Below are 14,140 nucleotides of genomic sequence, written 5' to 3' on the forward strand. Positions count from 1 at the left end.
TGACGCAAATGCCTAATGGATAGATCATGTTAGTCTGGTCTCCGTAAACTCACAATACTATTCCTGGACTATCATAGTTCGGTTTTTGGAAATTTCTAGGCTGTAGTTAATAGGAGCGCGTATCGGCTGCACTCGCCGTCGCCGTCACTTACTCGCAGTTAATTCGATGAAGTGCGCTCGTCGCATCGCGAAATACCGGGAACTGCTCCCGTCGGCTGAGGCTAAGTTAGACAGCGAAGCGAACCGCGGTGTATGAGCGGTTGAAACAAGTAAATTATATCACGTCAACGAGTAAACTATGCGCTGAATACCGCAAACGATTTGTTTAAGCGGTAGGGACTACAGTGGAGTAATTAGCGCATCGACTGTATTAAATTAGAAGCGAAATTTATTTGATAGTTTTATGTGGCTGCACTGCACGCATAGACACGTTGACACATATTCGACGGTTTTTTTAACTATGTAGCCATACCACACTTAACACCTTTTCTCTTTTCACTGGCCACTATTCCCTCGTCCTCTTTTTTACCCGATTCCTTTTTCCAGCTTCACTTAATTTCCCAGAGAGCTTTGACTGCTTCACAGAACAAAGATTCGTTTTATACTTGTTAATTTATCGCTCGGAAAGTGTTATCTCGTACTATAATAAAAAATCTTCTCGCGAGAAATGTTCCTATAAAACTGCTTCGTCCATAGTTCATAATAAGTTGGCTTTTATGTATAAATTGAAAGTAAATCGAGTTGCAGCTAAAGTTGAACAACTATGACCAACTTTATTGAAGCCGTTCTACACTTAACAAAGTAAGCAAACCATTACTTTCATTATGAAAAGGTGCTACGTGATTAAAGGTCTACGAAATAAGCTACAAGTCTGACTCTGTCCAGAAGGGCGATGGCTACGGACAACGAAAGCCTTTATTGAATCGTATTTATGCCGCTACACGCGTGCTACGGCGTAGGCCGTGCTTACATCCTGTTTACTTGGGATGTTAGTCAGTTTTCGTGCTTGCTCACTAAATACCTCAGCTGTTTTTGGTGTTAATTCGATTCGAAGTCGTTTAAGTATGTGTACCTCAATTGTCATACAAATGTACGTAGATTTTTCAATTAACTTAGTACCTGCGGCTTAGATTAGGTATATAATCTAAGACCTGCGGTAATCCGTCTTATTTTGGACTACTAATGTCAGTAATATTATTGATCACAGAAAATTAATATTTAAAATTAAGTTAAATGCTTACAAGTGTAATTTTATTTAAAGTTGTCGAATATGTCATTCAGTATGTCTGCGTGCAACTTATTTAAAAAGAGTTTTTGCCTAAATTGCATATTTTTCACAGAAAATTATAACAATAGAAGCCATTAAATAAAATATTCCAAATAAACCTCACTTGTAAAGTGTCCAAAATTATAAATCAAGTTGCACATTTACGTTGCTCTTATAATAAAGCCTACCTCCGCGCCGTCAATTCTCAAGTGGAATCGCGTCCGGCGTTGGTGCCTATTCATGTTAGTTTGTATCTAGTGACATCAAAGCTTCGCACAATAGGACGGGAAAAGACAACCCCCGCCACTTGAGCTATATATAGTGGCAGCTCGCGTGCACCGAGCTAGCAGCGGTCACAGCGGGCCGCGCCGGGTCAGGCCGGGTCAGCCGGGTCAGCGCGGGCGCACCAGGTGACCCGCCGCTTGTTCATCGTCATTGTATTGGAAACTGTATCGAGAGCATCGGCTGGCGTGTCAAACACGACACAAGTGCACAAGTCGAGGGCGCGGCTAAAGTAGGTGAGTGTCGGGAGTTAGGTGTCAGCTTTGTGCGTTGCATGGGTTTCACTGAAATATTGCTATACTCGTATCTCTGCAAACAGTTTATTAATGCTAAAAAAGTAACATATATAGAAATTTGCAGCCGCTGAGAGTCGTTGGCGGCGATGAAGTCGTTCCACTGCTTGTTAGTGTCGGCGGAGACAGCGGCGGGCCTGAAGGTGGGCGGCGAGTGAAGCGTGTGCGGTGCGGGCGCAGCGAGAGGCGCGAGCGGGGGCGCGGGAGGGGGCGCCCCCTCCGCCCCGCCCACCTCCTTGCGCGTGCGCCGCGCTCCCAGCGCTCCAAGCGCCGCCTTCAGCTCTCGCTCCGCTACGCTCGCACCCGTCGTGCGCGATGCGCCCTCTGCACAAACCAGACATACTTACTAACTAAAATCACTCCTTGCTGCAAATTTCCCTAGCTAAATGTTCATAACCAAAAACCAAGGAGGCGAGATGCTCTTTCTTTGTTTATTTATAGATTTTCTGGATAGTGAATTTAATGTTAGTATGTTCATAGTATTTCTACCAAATAATAACAGGTGTGGAATTCAAACCGACCTGCGGAGATCAGGATATTAGTTCGCTCCCATATATTTCCTATGTAGCTACCTATGTTCAATCAATAATACAGTAATTAACTATTAACTGTGTAATTACCGGCACACCACATTGTAATCGGTTTCTAATTTAGTCCTGAGACCATACGGACGGACAATAACGCAACATTTATGGGCCCCCTATGGGTTCCTAGCACTGGAAGAGAAGCAATTATCTTGTAATTAACAACGAGTGCGCGGCAAGCTTCACACCTACAGCTAGACATCAACTCGCAACAGAGCTTCTGTTTATAAGCAAAACAAGGATAACTAGGGGAAATTGGAAAGAACGCTTTAAATGTAAACGATAGTCCTTTTCGATAAGAGACGTAATTTTGATTGGTAAATTTGTATTCAATATCTTATGATATTTAATAGGAAATATTTTTTCTTTAGAACGATTATTTTCTTAAATTCATCCCTCGTTAGTAAACTATTTATGTATTAGCTTTTTTCTGTAGCTTCACCCCATAAAACATTAACCCTCTTTCTGACGTCGTCGGATACAAAAGTAGCCTGTTTTTGTAAAGAGAATCATTTACATGAAGTTTCATTGTCAAATAGTAGCACGACTACAAAGTTTATAACTTTTGTGAAAAAGTTGATCATGTCATTTAGTTTAGATTATCTTCGAGTAAAAAAAAAAATCTGTCCTACATTCAATAAGCCATCAAGTAAGCTCATTCGTCTTTAATTACCACTTCAAACAGGTATTGATCAAAACGACACAATCGAGACCGGGGTCTATGAAATGAATTCGAAGTCTTTGATTGCGGCTGACAGCACTCGTCTGCGAAGGCTAATGAGTTCACTTAGTATCCATGAACCACAGCCGCGAGCCTTCGTCAAAAGATTTGAACTCACATGTTTTTCACGTCAATAGATTGATAACCATACAATGAAATCGCGAAATCGTGGACACATCAGTACGTTAAAAACAAACGTAGTTAATATTTTCACATATTTTATTTAAACATAAATAAATTAAATGGACAAAACTATACGACTTGACGAGCAAATAATTAAATATATTAATCATAAAAATATTTCTAATAAATCCAAAACAAAAAATAGAGGAGCAGCGGCAGCAGCGCCCGCGGGCCCGGCGCGGCCGCGCGGTTCTCCAGCAGCGACATGTCGATGTAGTCGCAAACCATGTCGTCCCACTTGTCTGTTAACTCCTGGATGCTCTTGGCTTCGGCGACCAGCTTGTGGCGCATCAGTTTCTTCACCTTGAGCAGGCGCTCGGGAGAGTCCTCCCTGAACTCGCGAGCTCGCATCCACGGCGCCATGCTGGACGGTGGTTCTACCATCACAACGGTAGGCAGATGTTTCGTCACCTGCAGGAGAACTGGTGGCTTTTTTGTCGGAGGCTCAACGTGTTGGCCTTCTTTTCGCTGATCTTTCTTCAATATGGACAACCTAGATTTCTCGGCGAGTGATAATTCGGATGCATTGAAGGGGTTTTCAGTCTTTTCGGTGGTAATTAAGGTGGTGCTCTCAGTAGTAGTGGTGGTGGTGGTAGTTGTGGTGGTAGCGGCGGTAGTGGTGGTGGTGACTGGGGTTGTCGAGGTAGTTGAGGTGCGGGTGATGCTTGAAGCCACATCTTCCAAGTCCGCGAGGCTTGACTCCGCCTGCATCATGCGGCGGTCGGACCACAGCAAATCCAGAAAGCTGGTTGGCGTCGGCGCGTTGTCCGTCACTGAGCACACACAACGAGCCATTTGTTAGCTGCCATCTTCAACTCGTAACTAATATCTTCAATCAGTCACTCGAATTTAAACTAATACAACTTGCACGCTTTAACAAAAGGGGGAGGCTGGTGGTATAGTTTTTACTTTCAGAATCTAGTACCTATAAAGTTCACTCTTATTTAAATACTTTAAAATGAAAACAGTTGTTTTTTGTTCAGAAGTACCCTACCCAGTTGTCAATCATTTTGCTGCGTGTTACAACAGACAGTGGTAAATGTTAAGGATATAAACTAAGTCACAACTAATTCTCTTGTTTCCTAAATATTATGTACTGCGACACAAGAAACACCAAAACGACAATGTCTGTAATAACTATTCACGGCTGTCTACATTGTTAGAAGTGATCTAACGGCACTAACCTGAACTTCTTCGGAGAAGTTGGGGCAGATTGTTCTTGATGCTGTAGACCCGCTTCATGTCGTAGTAGTCCTCGTAGTCTTCGTAGTCCTTGGGCTTGAGCAGCGGCTGCACCTTGGCCTCCTCCTCCTCGTCCTCCAGCACCGGCCGGTAGCGGTCGCGCACGCGTTGCTCCTGCGGCCGCACCCGCCGCTCCTCGCCCTCACTCTCCGGCTTCATTCGCCTGTCTGCCTCCAGTTCATCGTCCTGAGGTTTCCTCTTCAGACTATGTCTGTCTCTCTGTTTCCTTCGCATAACTCGCCTTGTAGTAGGTTCGTTCATAAATTTAACATCTTCGTCGAATTCTTTACTCTTATCATCTGCAAACTCCTCTTTATCTACAGGGAAATAGTATTTTCTATTTATATCACTAACGTCATCTTTCCTATCTCGACTATATTTTGTGGGGCGTCTGGGCGGCGACTCCTCGTCTCTGGGAAGGATATCGGGTTTGAGGCGCGACCTATGTTTCGGGTAGCGGTGACTCGTCTTAAACTTGGGCACTTCTTCTTCGTCCCGCTCATATTTGCTGGCTACGTCTACGCTACCGCTGTCCATTGGTCGCATCAATCCCCTCTGTTTTCTTCCAGGTTTCCGCCAGACTTCTGCGTCGTCGGAATCCTTCGTAGGTTTTTCAGTTTTAACTGTAAATACAGAACTTCGAATGTAGCTGCTTATACACAACTAACAATAAGCATATTCAAAAGTAATTAGAATAAGAATATAAATAAATGGAAATAGAAAAAATTAGTTAGAACTAAGAACAAATGCAAAGGCAGTGTTTTAAAAACGAAATATTTAAATGGTTATGTTATTTGTTATATGTTGCGAGTATGACGAAAACTAACTGCGTGGTTCCTCCTCGTACTTGTAGTCGAGCGAGGCGGGTGCGTCCGGCGAGTGGCCGTGGTAGTCCTCGGATGGTTGCGCGGCGAGCAGATCCCGCGGCGCCTCGTAGTCGGCGCCCCCGCCGTACGCGGGCATCTTCACGCCCGAGTAGTCCCCGTAGCGCGCCGCCGACGCGGCCGCCGCGCACGCCAGCGCCAGCAGCACCGCGTGCGACATCGCTGCCCGCCGCGCTCCAACACCTACCAACACTATATTGATACCTCGCCACTGTGACTCTGTACTGCGCACCGAGATTGCTGCATATTTTACCAAATGTAACTATAAATTTGACATTGAAGGATTAGCGTGTGTTTCTATTTGCTGACATATGATTACGAAAATATTTTTACCAGCCTGTATTTAATCACTAGCAAAATTATAACATCTGAAATAAAGACTAAGATACTACAAGTTACGCTATAAAAAGAAATGTTACATTTACAGGCTAAATCTATAATGAATAAAATACTTATTATAAGAATGAATGTTAACACATACAACGCAGGCCATATGTAAAGCCAAGATTAAAATTGCCGTTGACAATGACATACTCATTGCAATGACATACAAGTCGACACACTCATACAATTAATACAATGAAAATTTTCTGTTAAAATTTATAAAAACACAATAATGTAAGTCCATCTTTGCTTTCCATTACGACGATGAGGTAACCGATGCTACATTTCTGTTGACGCTATGAGTGGGACTAAAGATAATGGCGAGAAGGACAAGAAAGAAAAAGCTGCGACTGATACGAAGCCGGGTCCGACCTGCCCCCCAGTGCGGAACGTGACGCATCCACTGGTACGCCTCGACTCGCCTCGACTAACCCTGATGCTCTACCGCCGCAGTCACACACACTCACACGCGTTGTTCTGTTTCAGCGTTACTATGAGTTCACTCAAGAGGAGATGAAAGCGCTAGAAGAATGCGACCGGGAGAGCTTCTACCGGCGCTGCCTACCGTTTAGCACGTTGTTAGCTACCGCCACTTACACAGCCATTAAATGCGGTAAGCCTGACTACGAGCCGCTCTTGTTTATAGTTGTTAGAACAGAATCGACGACGCGAGGAACCGCGGTAGGCGCGCTACGAGAATCTTCATAGAAGTAAGAATATGTATCATAGTTGTGAATAATTTGAATTCTATTAGTAAATGTTGGTTGACATTCCTTCCAATGTGTTCTTACTTCTATGAATGTTTTCAGAGCTCCTGAATAGAAACCCTCACTTTGGTGCTCTGCCAAAAGTAATGGTTGCCGCGTTTGTGGGATACGTCTGGGGTCGGGTGTCGTACATGTCCAATTGCGACGAGAAGCTACGGAAGCTGCCGGCCAACAGCCATCTCGGCAACGTCATGAGAAAGTACTACGCCGACAGCCTTGCCTTTGAAGCAGAAGTCAATAAAAAGGGTGACGAGAAGTAGAAATAATCGTGACACTGATGATGCTAGTCGATATATTTCATAGTACCACCAGGCCGTTTTCGCTTTGCTTTGTCTAAACTGACACATATGTACATACAAATTGCCTGCCTTACACTCCGCATGCATATCACGAAGCCTCTCGTAAGAATTCTAAAAATGTATCTATCTATCATACGGTTATAATTATATTGAAACGATTTAAAAAAAACTGCGAATATAAACATTTGTTAGTACCCGTAGGTGCATGCTAAACCTAAATTCGCTGCCAATTCGAGATTTTTTAATTTCGTTTCAATTTATTTTTAAACATTATCACTTTGAGGAGTTATTATTGTATGCATAAACCGCAAATCACTTACTATATTAATTAAGTATGTGTAATCGTGCACTGTTTGGTATGAAGCGTGTTTCATCGTTTTAGTCCTCTTCGCTTAAATGCGAGTCAAGTACAATGTTTACGTCTGATGGTGCCTTCATGAAAACTTTAGCTAGAGTTGAATAACGCCAGTGTACATTAGGGATAGGTCTTGCATTCCCTATTTACCTATTAATCTCATCATATTACATTAATACGTGAATTGTTACTTGAAATCTATCGACGGTAATCCATGTTTTATTTTTGTTATTTGCTACGACATACAAAAAGTTTATTTCTTGTTTTTGACCTGTATTTTTTTTTTCAATTAAATGCGTATAAATTGTATATACTTTCTTTTTGTTTTTTAAAGGTGTTATTTGTTCGTTATGTAAGCAACCTTTTGTCTGGTTGGAAAATAGACAAAAGAGTAATGATATCATGATACTAATTTGATTAAAAATTAAAGTCGAATTTACGCTGTAGTTGTTACAGCTTTCCATATTTTAGCAATTATAGTATTTGTTGCTTAAAGTCGAATAACTGTTCAAGTGGAAGTGACCTTTATATATATAGGCGAAAAACTGTTTAGCTCGAACAGTCACACAGACAGCGATCGGTCTCGATCCAGCGCCAGCGTTTCGGTACCTAGTGTACCTCATCATTCCCCTGCCCTTATCCCAATTATTTTATTTGGGGTCGGCGCAACATGTCATCTTCTTCCATACCTTCCTATCGGCCGTCATCTCACAAGAAACACACTTTACAGCCATATCGTCTTTTACGCAATCCATCCATCGTGTACCTACGTAACCTTAAAAAGTACAGTTCTTAAGGTCACATTCGTCATCATTCTGTAAATTAATTAAATCATATGAAACAAAAAAAAAACTTAATCATAAATTCTAAAGCAATATGCACTCAAAATTTCATGAGAGTTGGTCTAGCTGTTTCGGAGCTCAATTACGGACAGCGTGTGTCGAGAATTTTATATTTGGAGTTAGCGTAAATATAAATTCAGTGGATATAAATAACACAATATGAACGAAAAAAGAATTTAAAAAACTACTATTTTATTAAATATCATAGCTTTAATCGGCTAATAATTCTAAGAGTCTTTATTTTATAGTAGTCACAGTATAAGAACGTAAATACCTTTTAATCTATAGTCTATAGTAATATATAAAGCTGAAGAGTTTGCTTGTTTGTTTGAACGCGCTAATCTCAGGAACTACGGGTCCAAATTGAAAAATTATTTTTGTTTTGAATAGACCATTCATCGAGGAAGGCTTTAGGCTATAAACCATCACGCTGCGACTAATAGGAGCGAAGGTAGGTACAATGGAAAATGTAAAAACAGGGCAGGTATAAATCATAACATATATCTTCTACCCACGGGAACGAAGTCGCGGGCAACAGCTATATGTTATATAATGTTTAAGGAAACTGTCAAAAAGTTGCTTATAAAACGGACAGAGTAGAGGATGGCTGTGTACAAGCTTTACTTTAAGCCAGTGATGAACCAAATATTTTTTTTCTATTGGGACAAAGCTGCCACACCTGTCCATCCATTGCCACTCTTGTAAACCAGTATCACCAACGATGACCACCTGATATCATACAGCACACGTAAGCAAACTCCCGGCCGACCTCGACAGTGAAGCGGACAGATTTTTTTAAGTGTTACATTTTTGTGTTCATAATTTGACTATACCAAGATTCTCAAACATAAATGGCGCACCATGCACGGCTAAGACAGGAATATTATTAGTCGCAAAAAAAGTATAGTAATTAATAATTATTTGAATCGTCATCATTGTTATAATTTAAGTTAAATGTTCCTAAAAATATTTTATTCTTGTATTAAATGCACTCAATTGTTGTATGGCGTATACGTAAATGAAATATAATAAATAAATGAATATTTAGGTACCTTTAATATGTGTCATTTAGATTTACATATCTACTAGTTATTATGTTGTTATTAGAACATTTGTATCTCTTGTAAAATGTTTAAAATAATGATTTTTATCGTCGCGGTCGTTTGTAATTTTCGATAAAAGCTTTTAATTTATTTAGTTTTATGACCACAACAATAAGAGAGCGGGGGTTTATGGTCCCTGGGAGAGGCCTCATAGATATTCCAGGTTTCTTCCATTGGAGCTACCCCGTGACGCAAAAGAGACTTCATTAAATTACGAGGTAAGTATACCTTCTATTTAACTTAGATAAAAACAAATAGTATGTTTAAAACGAATTATAACAATCCATCGTTCGTTTATTTTTTTAATCTGTTTTATTATTCAACTTTTGTACGGTTAATAAGATCTAACAAATTTTAAAGTTCCCGCTCATCATTTCAATTGCTTCGTTTTATTCCCACTAGATGTCAGTTTATAAAACACAGTGTAATTTTTGTGTATTTGGTATCGTGTTTTACTCTTAAATATTTTCTACTGTTAAATAAGAATTATCTTAAATCGTAGTACAATAAAACTATATGCTGTTTATGTTTTTATTCTAAATTTTGTCTACGGCAATACCTAAATTGTCAAATCAAGTGATATCGGATGTCATTGAAGTCATGTCAAAAACTAGTGTCATCGACATTCGACACAAAAGTAATGGATTGTTCGCTAATAACAGCTTATGCGTTTTTACATTTGTATTTATAAACTAATGAAATTTGTAGTTTGATATTATGACGGACCCGACTTCATATGGGTACCAGGAGAGCGCGACGACCCTGGCGCCGCCGCAGCAGGCTCCGGGGACAATCCCGGTAAGGTTAATGTTCTGTCATAGCTGATGCCGATGCTGCTGAAAGCTCAAAGTAACGATCGTATTGTTGGTTCAGTCGGAGTACAGGTTCTCTCCGGAGGAGCTGATAGTGCTCGGCGAGTGCAACAGGGAAAGCTTCATCCAGCGCTCGATGCCGCTCGGTACCGCGTTCGGGGTTGCAACTTATCTTGCTGTGCAAAAAGGTTAGTATCGTCTTATTTGGTCATAGTGTCTGCATGGTGATTGTCGGAACATCCCTGCATATTCTGCTTCATATCACAATTAAAACAAAACTGATGCAACCCGTGAAAATTTGAAGCTTTTGCGTAACTTTTTATACCTTTGCATAACTTGTTAAATTTACAGTCCTCATATAATATCGAATATGAATCTGCCACCCGTAACTGAATTTTGCATAATAAAATCTTAAAAGAGCCACGTTTCATTGATATAAGAAAGGAATTTGGTTAATTAACTTCATAAAAAAGCTAATAACTTAAGTTAATCTCATATGAATGAAATGTGGAACAAAACTTATTCAATTTTGAAACACTTTTTGATACTTAGCCATGCGGCTTACATCAATTGCTTGTATACTTTATTCTGTAAATAGGACAGGTTGTAAAATGACAAAAAAATACATTTACCTACCTCTTATATAAAATCACCTGCAACTTACACTTTACTTGTGCAAATAAGAAAATTTTATTTTTTTTAGCATGATTTGTACCTATATGGATTAACAAGACCAGGCCATATTGAGGGTAGAATAAGTATTCCTTAACCTACAAACTTAAAAAAAAATAAACCTTATACCTACTTAAACCTAAAGAGGACATAATGAAAAAGTTCCTTGCAGGTTCTGACAGTTTCATCTAGACTACATATTATGGCATAATTTTATTACCTTAATTGTCTGTATTCAAAAAGAGAAATTATTATTTTTCTTACTAGCTACTAGCATACAACTACAACTAGCATATAGATTAAAAGCCTGCCTTATTTTCTTCTACTTATCACTTGCCTCAACCTGCATTTGTTTCGACTTCGACTCATAACAATCAGAAATGAGTGCAGTAAAAACAAATGCAGGTCATCTTATTCCTTTGACTTGGGTCTTAAGTTAGATTATGGTGGTTAATTTTAGAGGTGAGGTGTCCAGCCTAATTTGTCATTTTTTGTTGTGGAATGGATCATGGTATTTCATACTGTCTATGAGTTTATTGTTGAAATGAGTTCATTCCATTCCACAAACCTATACTTACACAACAAATAGGTAATGACTATAGGGCTAAGCACTATATGTTAGGATTGGGGGAATCTTAACATCCATGTGTTTAGAGAATAGAGGTTTATCATTCATAAGATTTTAAATAAATGTGTCTCGATATTTTGACAAAATTACCGAAGATGGAATAGATTGATATCCCTTCTTTTTGTGTATATACAGGCAGCTTTTTTAAATTCTTATAACGTATTCTCTTTAAAATGTGAGTGTTTTGGACAGGCCACCTGAGACCTAACCCTAGGTTTGGTCCGTTCCCCAAAGTGACGCTAGCAGTTATGGTCGGATACTTCATCGGCAAACTGTCATACCAGCAAGCCTGTGCGGATAAGTTAATGGCGCTGCCCGGAAGCTACATCGGGCAGTTGCTCCGCGAACGACGAGATGGAAAGGTTGGAGGGTACGTAAACGAAACATACCATCATTAGTCCTGAGTGACAGTTACAGAGTTGTATAACAAAGTCCGAATATATAAAAAATAGTACATAAATTAATAACTCAATGGACAACAAAACAATGGCAAAATTCTGTAACTTCAACGGAACTTTTCTCATTTGAATCTACAACATGTGTCCACCAAAAATACATATTTCATTTTAGTTTTAAGAAGGTTGCAAGACTTTTGTTGCCTGGCAGCGTTAGCTCCAACAAACTAGAAATGTCACTATTTCTCATGTTTTTTTTTTTATATTTATGTTCATAGGACTTCTATGCCACAAAAACATGGGCCTACAATGTTTGGCGCTAGTCCTAACGATATCTACTCGGACGCGGGTCCCGGCAACTCACTAGACCTGGACACCGACCGCCCCATATTCAACGACGATACCTACCGTCCGGATTCTAAAGGTACTTATACAATTAATACATTCAAAGATAAATGAATAAAAAATTATTAGCGCATAGAATAGAATAGAATATAGAATATTATTTATATTACAAACGGTATTAATTTTTAAATGTGTATCAAATCGACAGGTCCGCAATCGGAACTTGCACCACAACGCCCAGTCATTTCTTATGATGACTTGCGTCGTAAAAATAGAGGAGATCATGCAGACACAAAACAGGATCCATACAGGTACGTACACACAGACCTGTGTGCACATGCATACTCTCGACTGTATATTTAGTAGTGTGTTGTGTTTGAGTACTAAAGCCCTCCTTGCGCCTTGCTCTTTGTCACCTCTCCGATACATTGTACGGCTCTCGCAGCGGGCATGACCTTTAGTAGCGATGTCACCATTGTTCCCCATATTGTGTGCCTTGTACATGTTACCGATAAGCAGCCTCATTCTGCATGCAGGTAATTGTTTCCGGACTAACTACTTGCTTGCGTCGGATCACGAGGCAACTTTGTAGTGACGTGAAGAGAGATTGGCATGTGCTACGATAACCACAATGTAAAATCCTACCTATATGCTTAGTATTGTTACAGATTTCTTCAATTTTTTAGTTACATAGTTAAATCATAAAATGGACAATAATTGAGGACTCTTGAGGTTAATAATACAATAAAAATCGAAGGAATCTGTAACACTATTGTATAAATATTCTTAACCTGATAGCACATTAAAAATAGATATACTCACATAGCTCAATAGTACCTTCCATTCATCAAAAGTTTATCAAAGACAGTCAAATTAACATGACAGTGATAACATAGCTCTTGCCCACGAGAATGGCTTAAAATGAGCCAAGTGTCGTGTTAATTCGTCTAATGTAGCATGAAAGATTTGTCAAGAGCCCTCATATTTCACGAAACAATAGTTTGATCGCTAAATGAGTTGGTAGTGGTTTAGCAAGGAAGGGCGATATCCAGGCCTATGTGTTGACCCTCTGGCGTGTTGTTGCAGGACGGTGGACGTCGCAGCGGCGCGGCCTCGCGCTGTCCCCGCGCCCTCGCCGCACACCAACCAATATGGCGACGTTGTGGAGTAGCCGCACGCTGTGATACTATGTATTACCGATGAGCCTTAATTTGTCTATACTCTCAGTATCGTCGTTGAGGTATTAAATAGTAATGGCTTGATAACTGTAGTACGCGTATCACAAAATGTATTCAAACAGATTGAAACAAAATAAAATAGTAGACTTGTTGTGTTTATGGGTGTTTTCTTGTGTACTACCCTTACCTATCAGCGACGATTGTATGTCTGCCTAGCGATTGTCCTTAACCTGCGATTAAACGAATGCGGTAATTACCAAAAAGTGTAACTAGAACATAGGAACATACCCCAGACGAATTGAAAATTTGTCAGTACAAGTTCCCTTTCATTTGAAATTCATAAGAAAAGTGGAATCATATATAATCCGCCATTTTGTAACGACGGCTACCATTTTCATTTTTTTTTTCTTATGGCAATCAGCTGATAGATTTACCAAATTTCATCAAACTAAACGAAGAAAACAGTCGACTAATTCACCTGTCAAATGGAAAACAAAGTCACAGACACACGTCAAAATTATAGCCACCCCAAAAATTGTTGAAACTGTTAGCAGATAGCCATAAGAAAAATAAAAGAGGAACCCATGATTTTCGCATCGGGCCTTAACTAGATTTTAATGTAGAATCATATCATTTCCCGTCCTTTTAATTTTTGGTTAGTTCTAACTAAACTTACTCATCTGTCGTAGATAAAAATAAAAATAAAACCGATTTGTCTTTTTAGTATTATTTCAATGTATGAAAATGTTAATTACTGTGATAACTTTATTTCCTATCCTGTGTGAATTTCGTTAGTAATACTATAACGAATAATTGGTAGCAATAGCAGAGTATGGTCAATACATTGAACAGTCACTCAATGATTAGTATATTCACAGTCAGACAGTCTCTGCTTCAAAACTAA

At 39.7% G+C, this 14,140-nt stretch overlaps 3 protein-coding genes across 4 annotated transcripts; 2 read left to right on the forward strand and 1 right to left on the reverse strand.

Annotated features, from left to right (window-relative positions):
• Window positions 1–1,380: 1,380 nt before the first annotated feature.
• LOC113504268 (DNA ligase 1-like) lies at window positions 1,381–5,771 on the reverse strand. 2 transcript variants are annotated; one of them, XM_026886487.1, is made up of 3 exons: window positions 5,400–5,771; window positions 4,515–5,195; window positions 1,381–2,166 (listed from the first exon to the last, which is right to left on the reverse strand). In XM_026886487.1, the coding sequence occupies exons 1-3, from the start codon at window positions 5,614–5,616 to the stop codon at window positions 1,700–1,702; spliced, it is 1,365 nt and encodes a 454-aa protein (XP_026742288.1). In that variant the 5' UTR covers window positions 5,617–5,771; the 3' UTR covers window positions 1,381–1,699. The 2 variants fall into 2 exon arrangements, with proteins under 2 accessions (XP_026742288.1, XP_026742287.1); XM_026886486.1 differs by lacking the exon at window positions 1,381–2,166 and adding an exon at window positions 3,401–4,103.
• A 204-nt stretch (window positions 5,772–5,975) lies between these two features.
• On the forward strand, window positions 5,976–7,529 carry LOC113504245 (OCIA domain-containing protein 1-like). The gene is made up of 3 exons (XM_026886439.1): window positions 5,976–6,246; window positions 6,327–6,453; window positions 6,650–7,529. The coding sequence occupies exons 1-3, from the start codon at window positions 6,139–6,141 to the stop codon at window positions 6,865–6,867; spliced, it is 453 nt and encodes a 150-aa protein (XP_026742240.1). The 5' UTR covers window positions 5,976–6,138; the 3' UTR covers window positions 6,868–7,529.
• A 2,272-nt stretch (window positions 7,530–9,801) lies between these two features.
• On the forward strand, window positions 9,802–13,393 carry LOC113504244 (OCIA domain-containing protein 1-like). Its single transcript, XM_026886438.1, has 6 exons — window positions 9,802–10,004; window positions 10,080–10,206; window positions 11,511–11,688; window positions 11,992–12,137; window positions 12,267–12,369; window positions 13,145–13,393. The coding sequence occupies exons 1-6, from the start codon at window positions 9,924–9,926 to the stop codon at window positions 13,227–13,229; spliced, it is 720 nt and encodes a 239-aa protein (XP_026742239.1). The 5' UTR covers window positions 9,802–9,923; the 3' UTR covers window positions 13,230–13,393.
• The last annotated feature ends 747 nt before the right edge of the window (window positions 13,394–14,140 follow it).

The sequence above is a fragment of the Trichoplusia ni genome, chromosome 21 (genome assembly GCF_003590095.1).
Source record: "Trichoplusia ni isolate ovarian cell line Hi5 chromosome 21, tn1, whole genome shotgun sequence".
Lineage (NCBI taxonomy): Eukaryota > Metazoa > Arthropoda > Insecta > Lepidoptera > Noctuidae > Trichoplusia > Trichoplusia ni.

What these genes read in the sequence shown, in the direction of transcription:
- LOC113504268 (XM_026886486.1), bottom strand. Translation starts at nt 5,616, where the DNA reads ATGTCGCACGCGGTGCTGCTGGCGCTGGCGTGCGCGGCGGCCGCGTCG. An exon ending in GTACGAGGAGGAACCACGCA is followed by an intron (nt 5,196 to 5,399) that starts GTTAGTTTTCGT and finishes CTGTATTTACAG; the next exon opens with TTAAAACTGAAAAACCTACG. An exon ending in ACTTCTCCGAAGAAGTTCAG is followed by an intron (nt 4,104 to 4,514) that starts GTTAGTGCCGTT and finishes GTGTGTGCTCAG; the next exon opens with TGACGGACAACGCGCCGACG.
- LOC113504245 (XM_026886439.1), top strand. Translation starts at nt 6,139, where the DNA reads ATGAGTGGGACTAAAGATAATGGCGAGAAGGACAAGAAAGAAAAAGCT. An exon ending in GGAACGTGACGCATCCACTG is followed by an intron (nt 6,247 to 6,326) that starts GTACGCCTCGAC and finishes GTTCTGTTTCAG; the next exon opens with CGTTACTATGAGTTCACTCA. An exon ending in TTACACAGCCATTAAATGCG is followed by an intron (nt 6,454 to 6,649) that starts GTAAGCCTGACT and finishes GAATGTTTTCAG; the next exon opens with AGCTCCTGAATAGAAACCCT.
- LOC113504244 (XM_026886438.1), top strand. Translation starts at nt 9,924, where the DNA reads ATGACGGACCCGACTTCATATGGGTACCAGGAGAGCGCGACGACCCTG. An exon ending in TTATCTTGCTGTGCAAAAAG is followed by an intron (nt 10,207 to 11,510) that starts GTTAGTATCGTC and finishes TGTTTTGGACAG; the next exon opens with GCCACCTGAGACCTAACCCT. An exon ending in ACAAAACAGGATCCATACAG is followed by an intron (nt 12,370 to 13,144) that starts GTACGTACACAC and finishes GTGTTGTTGCAG; the next exon opens with GACGGTGGACGTCGCAGCGG.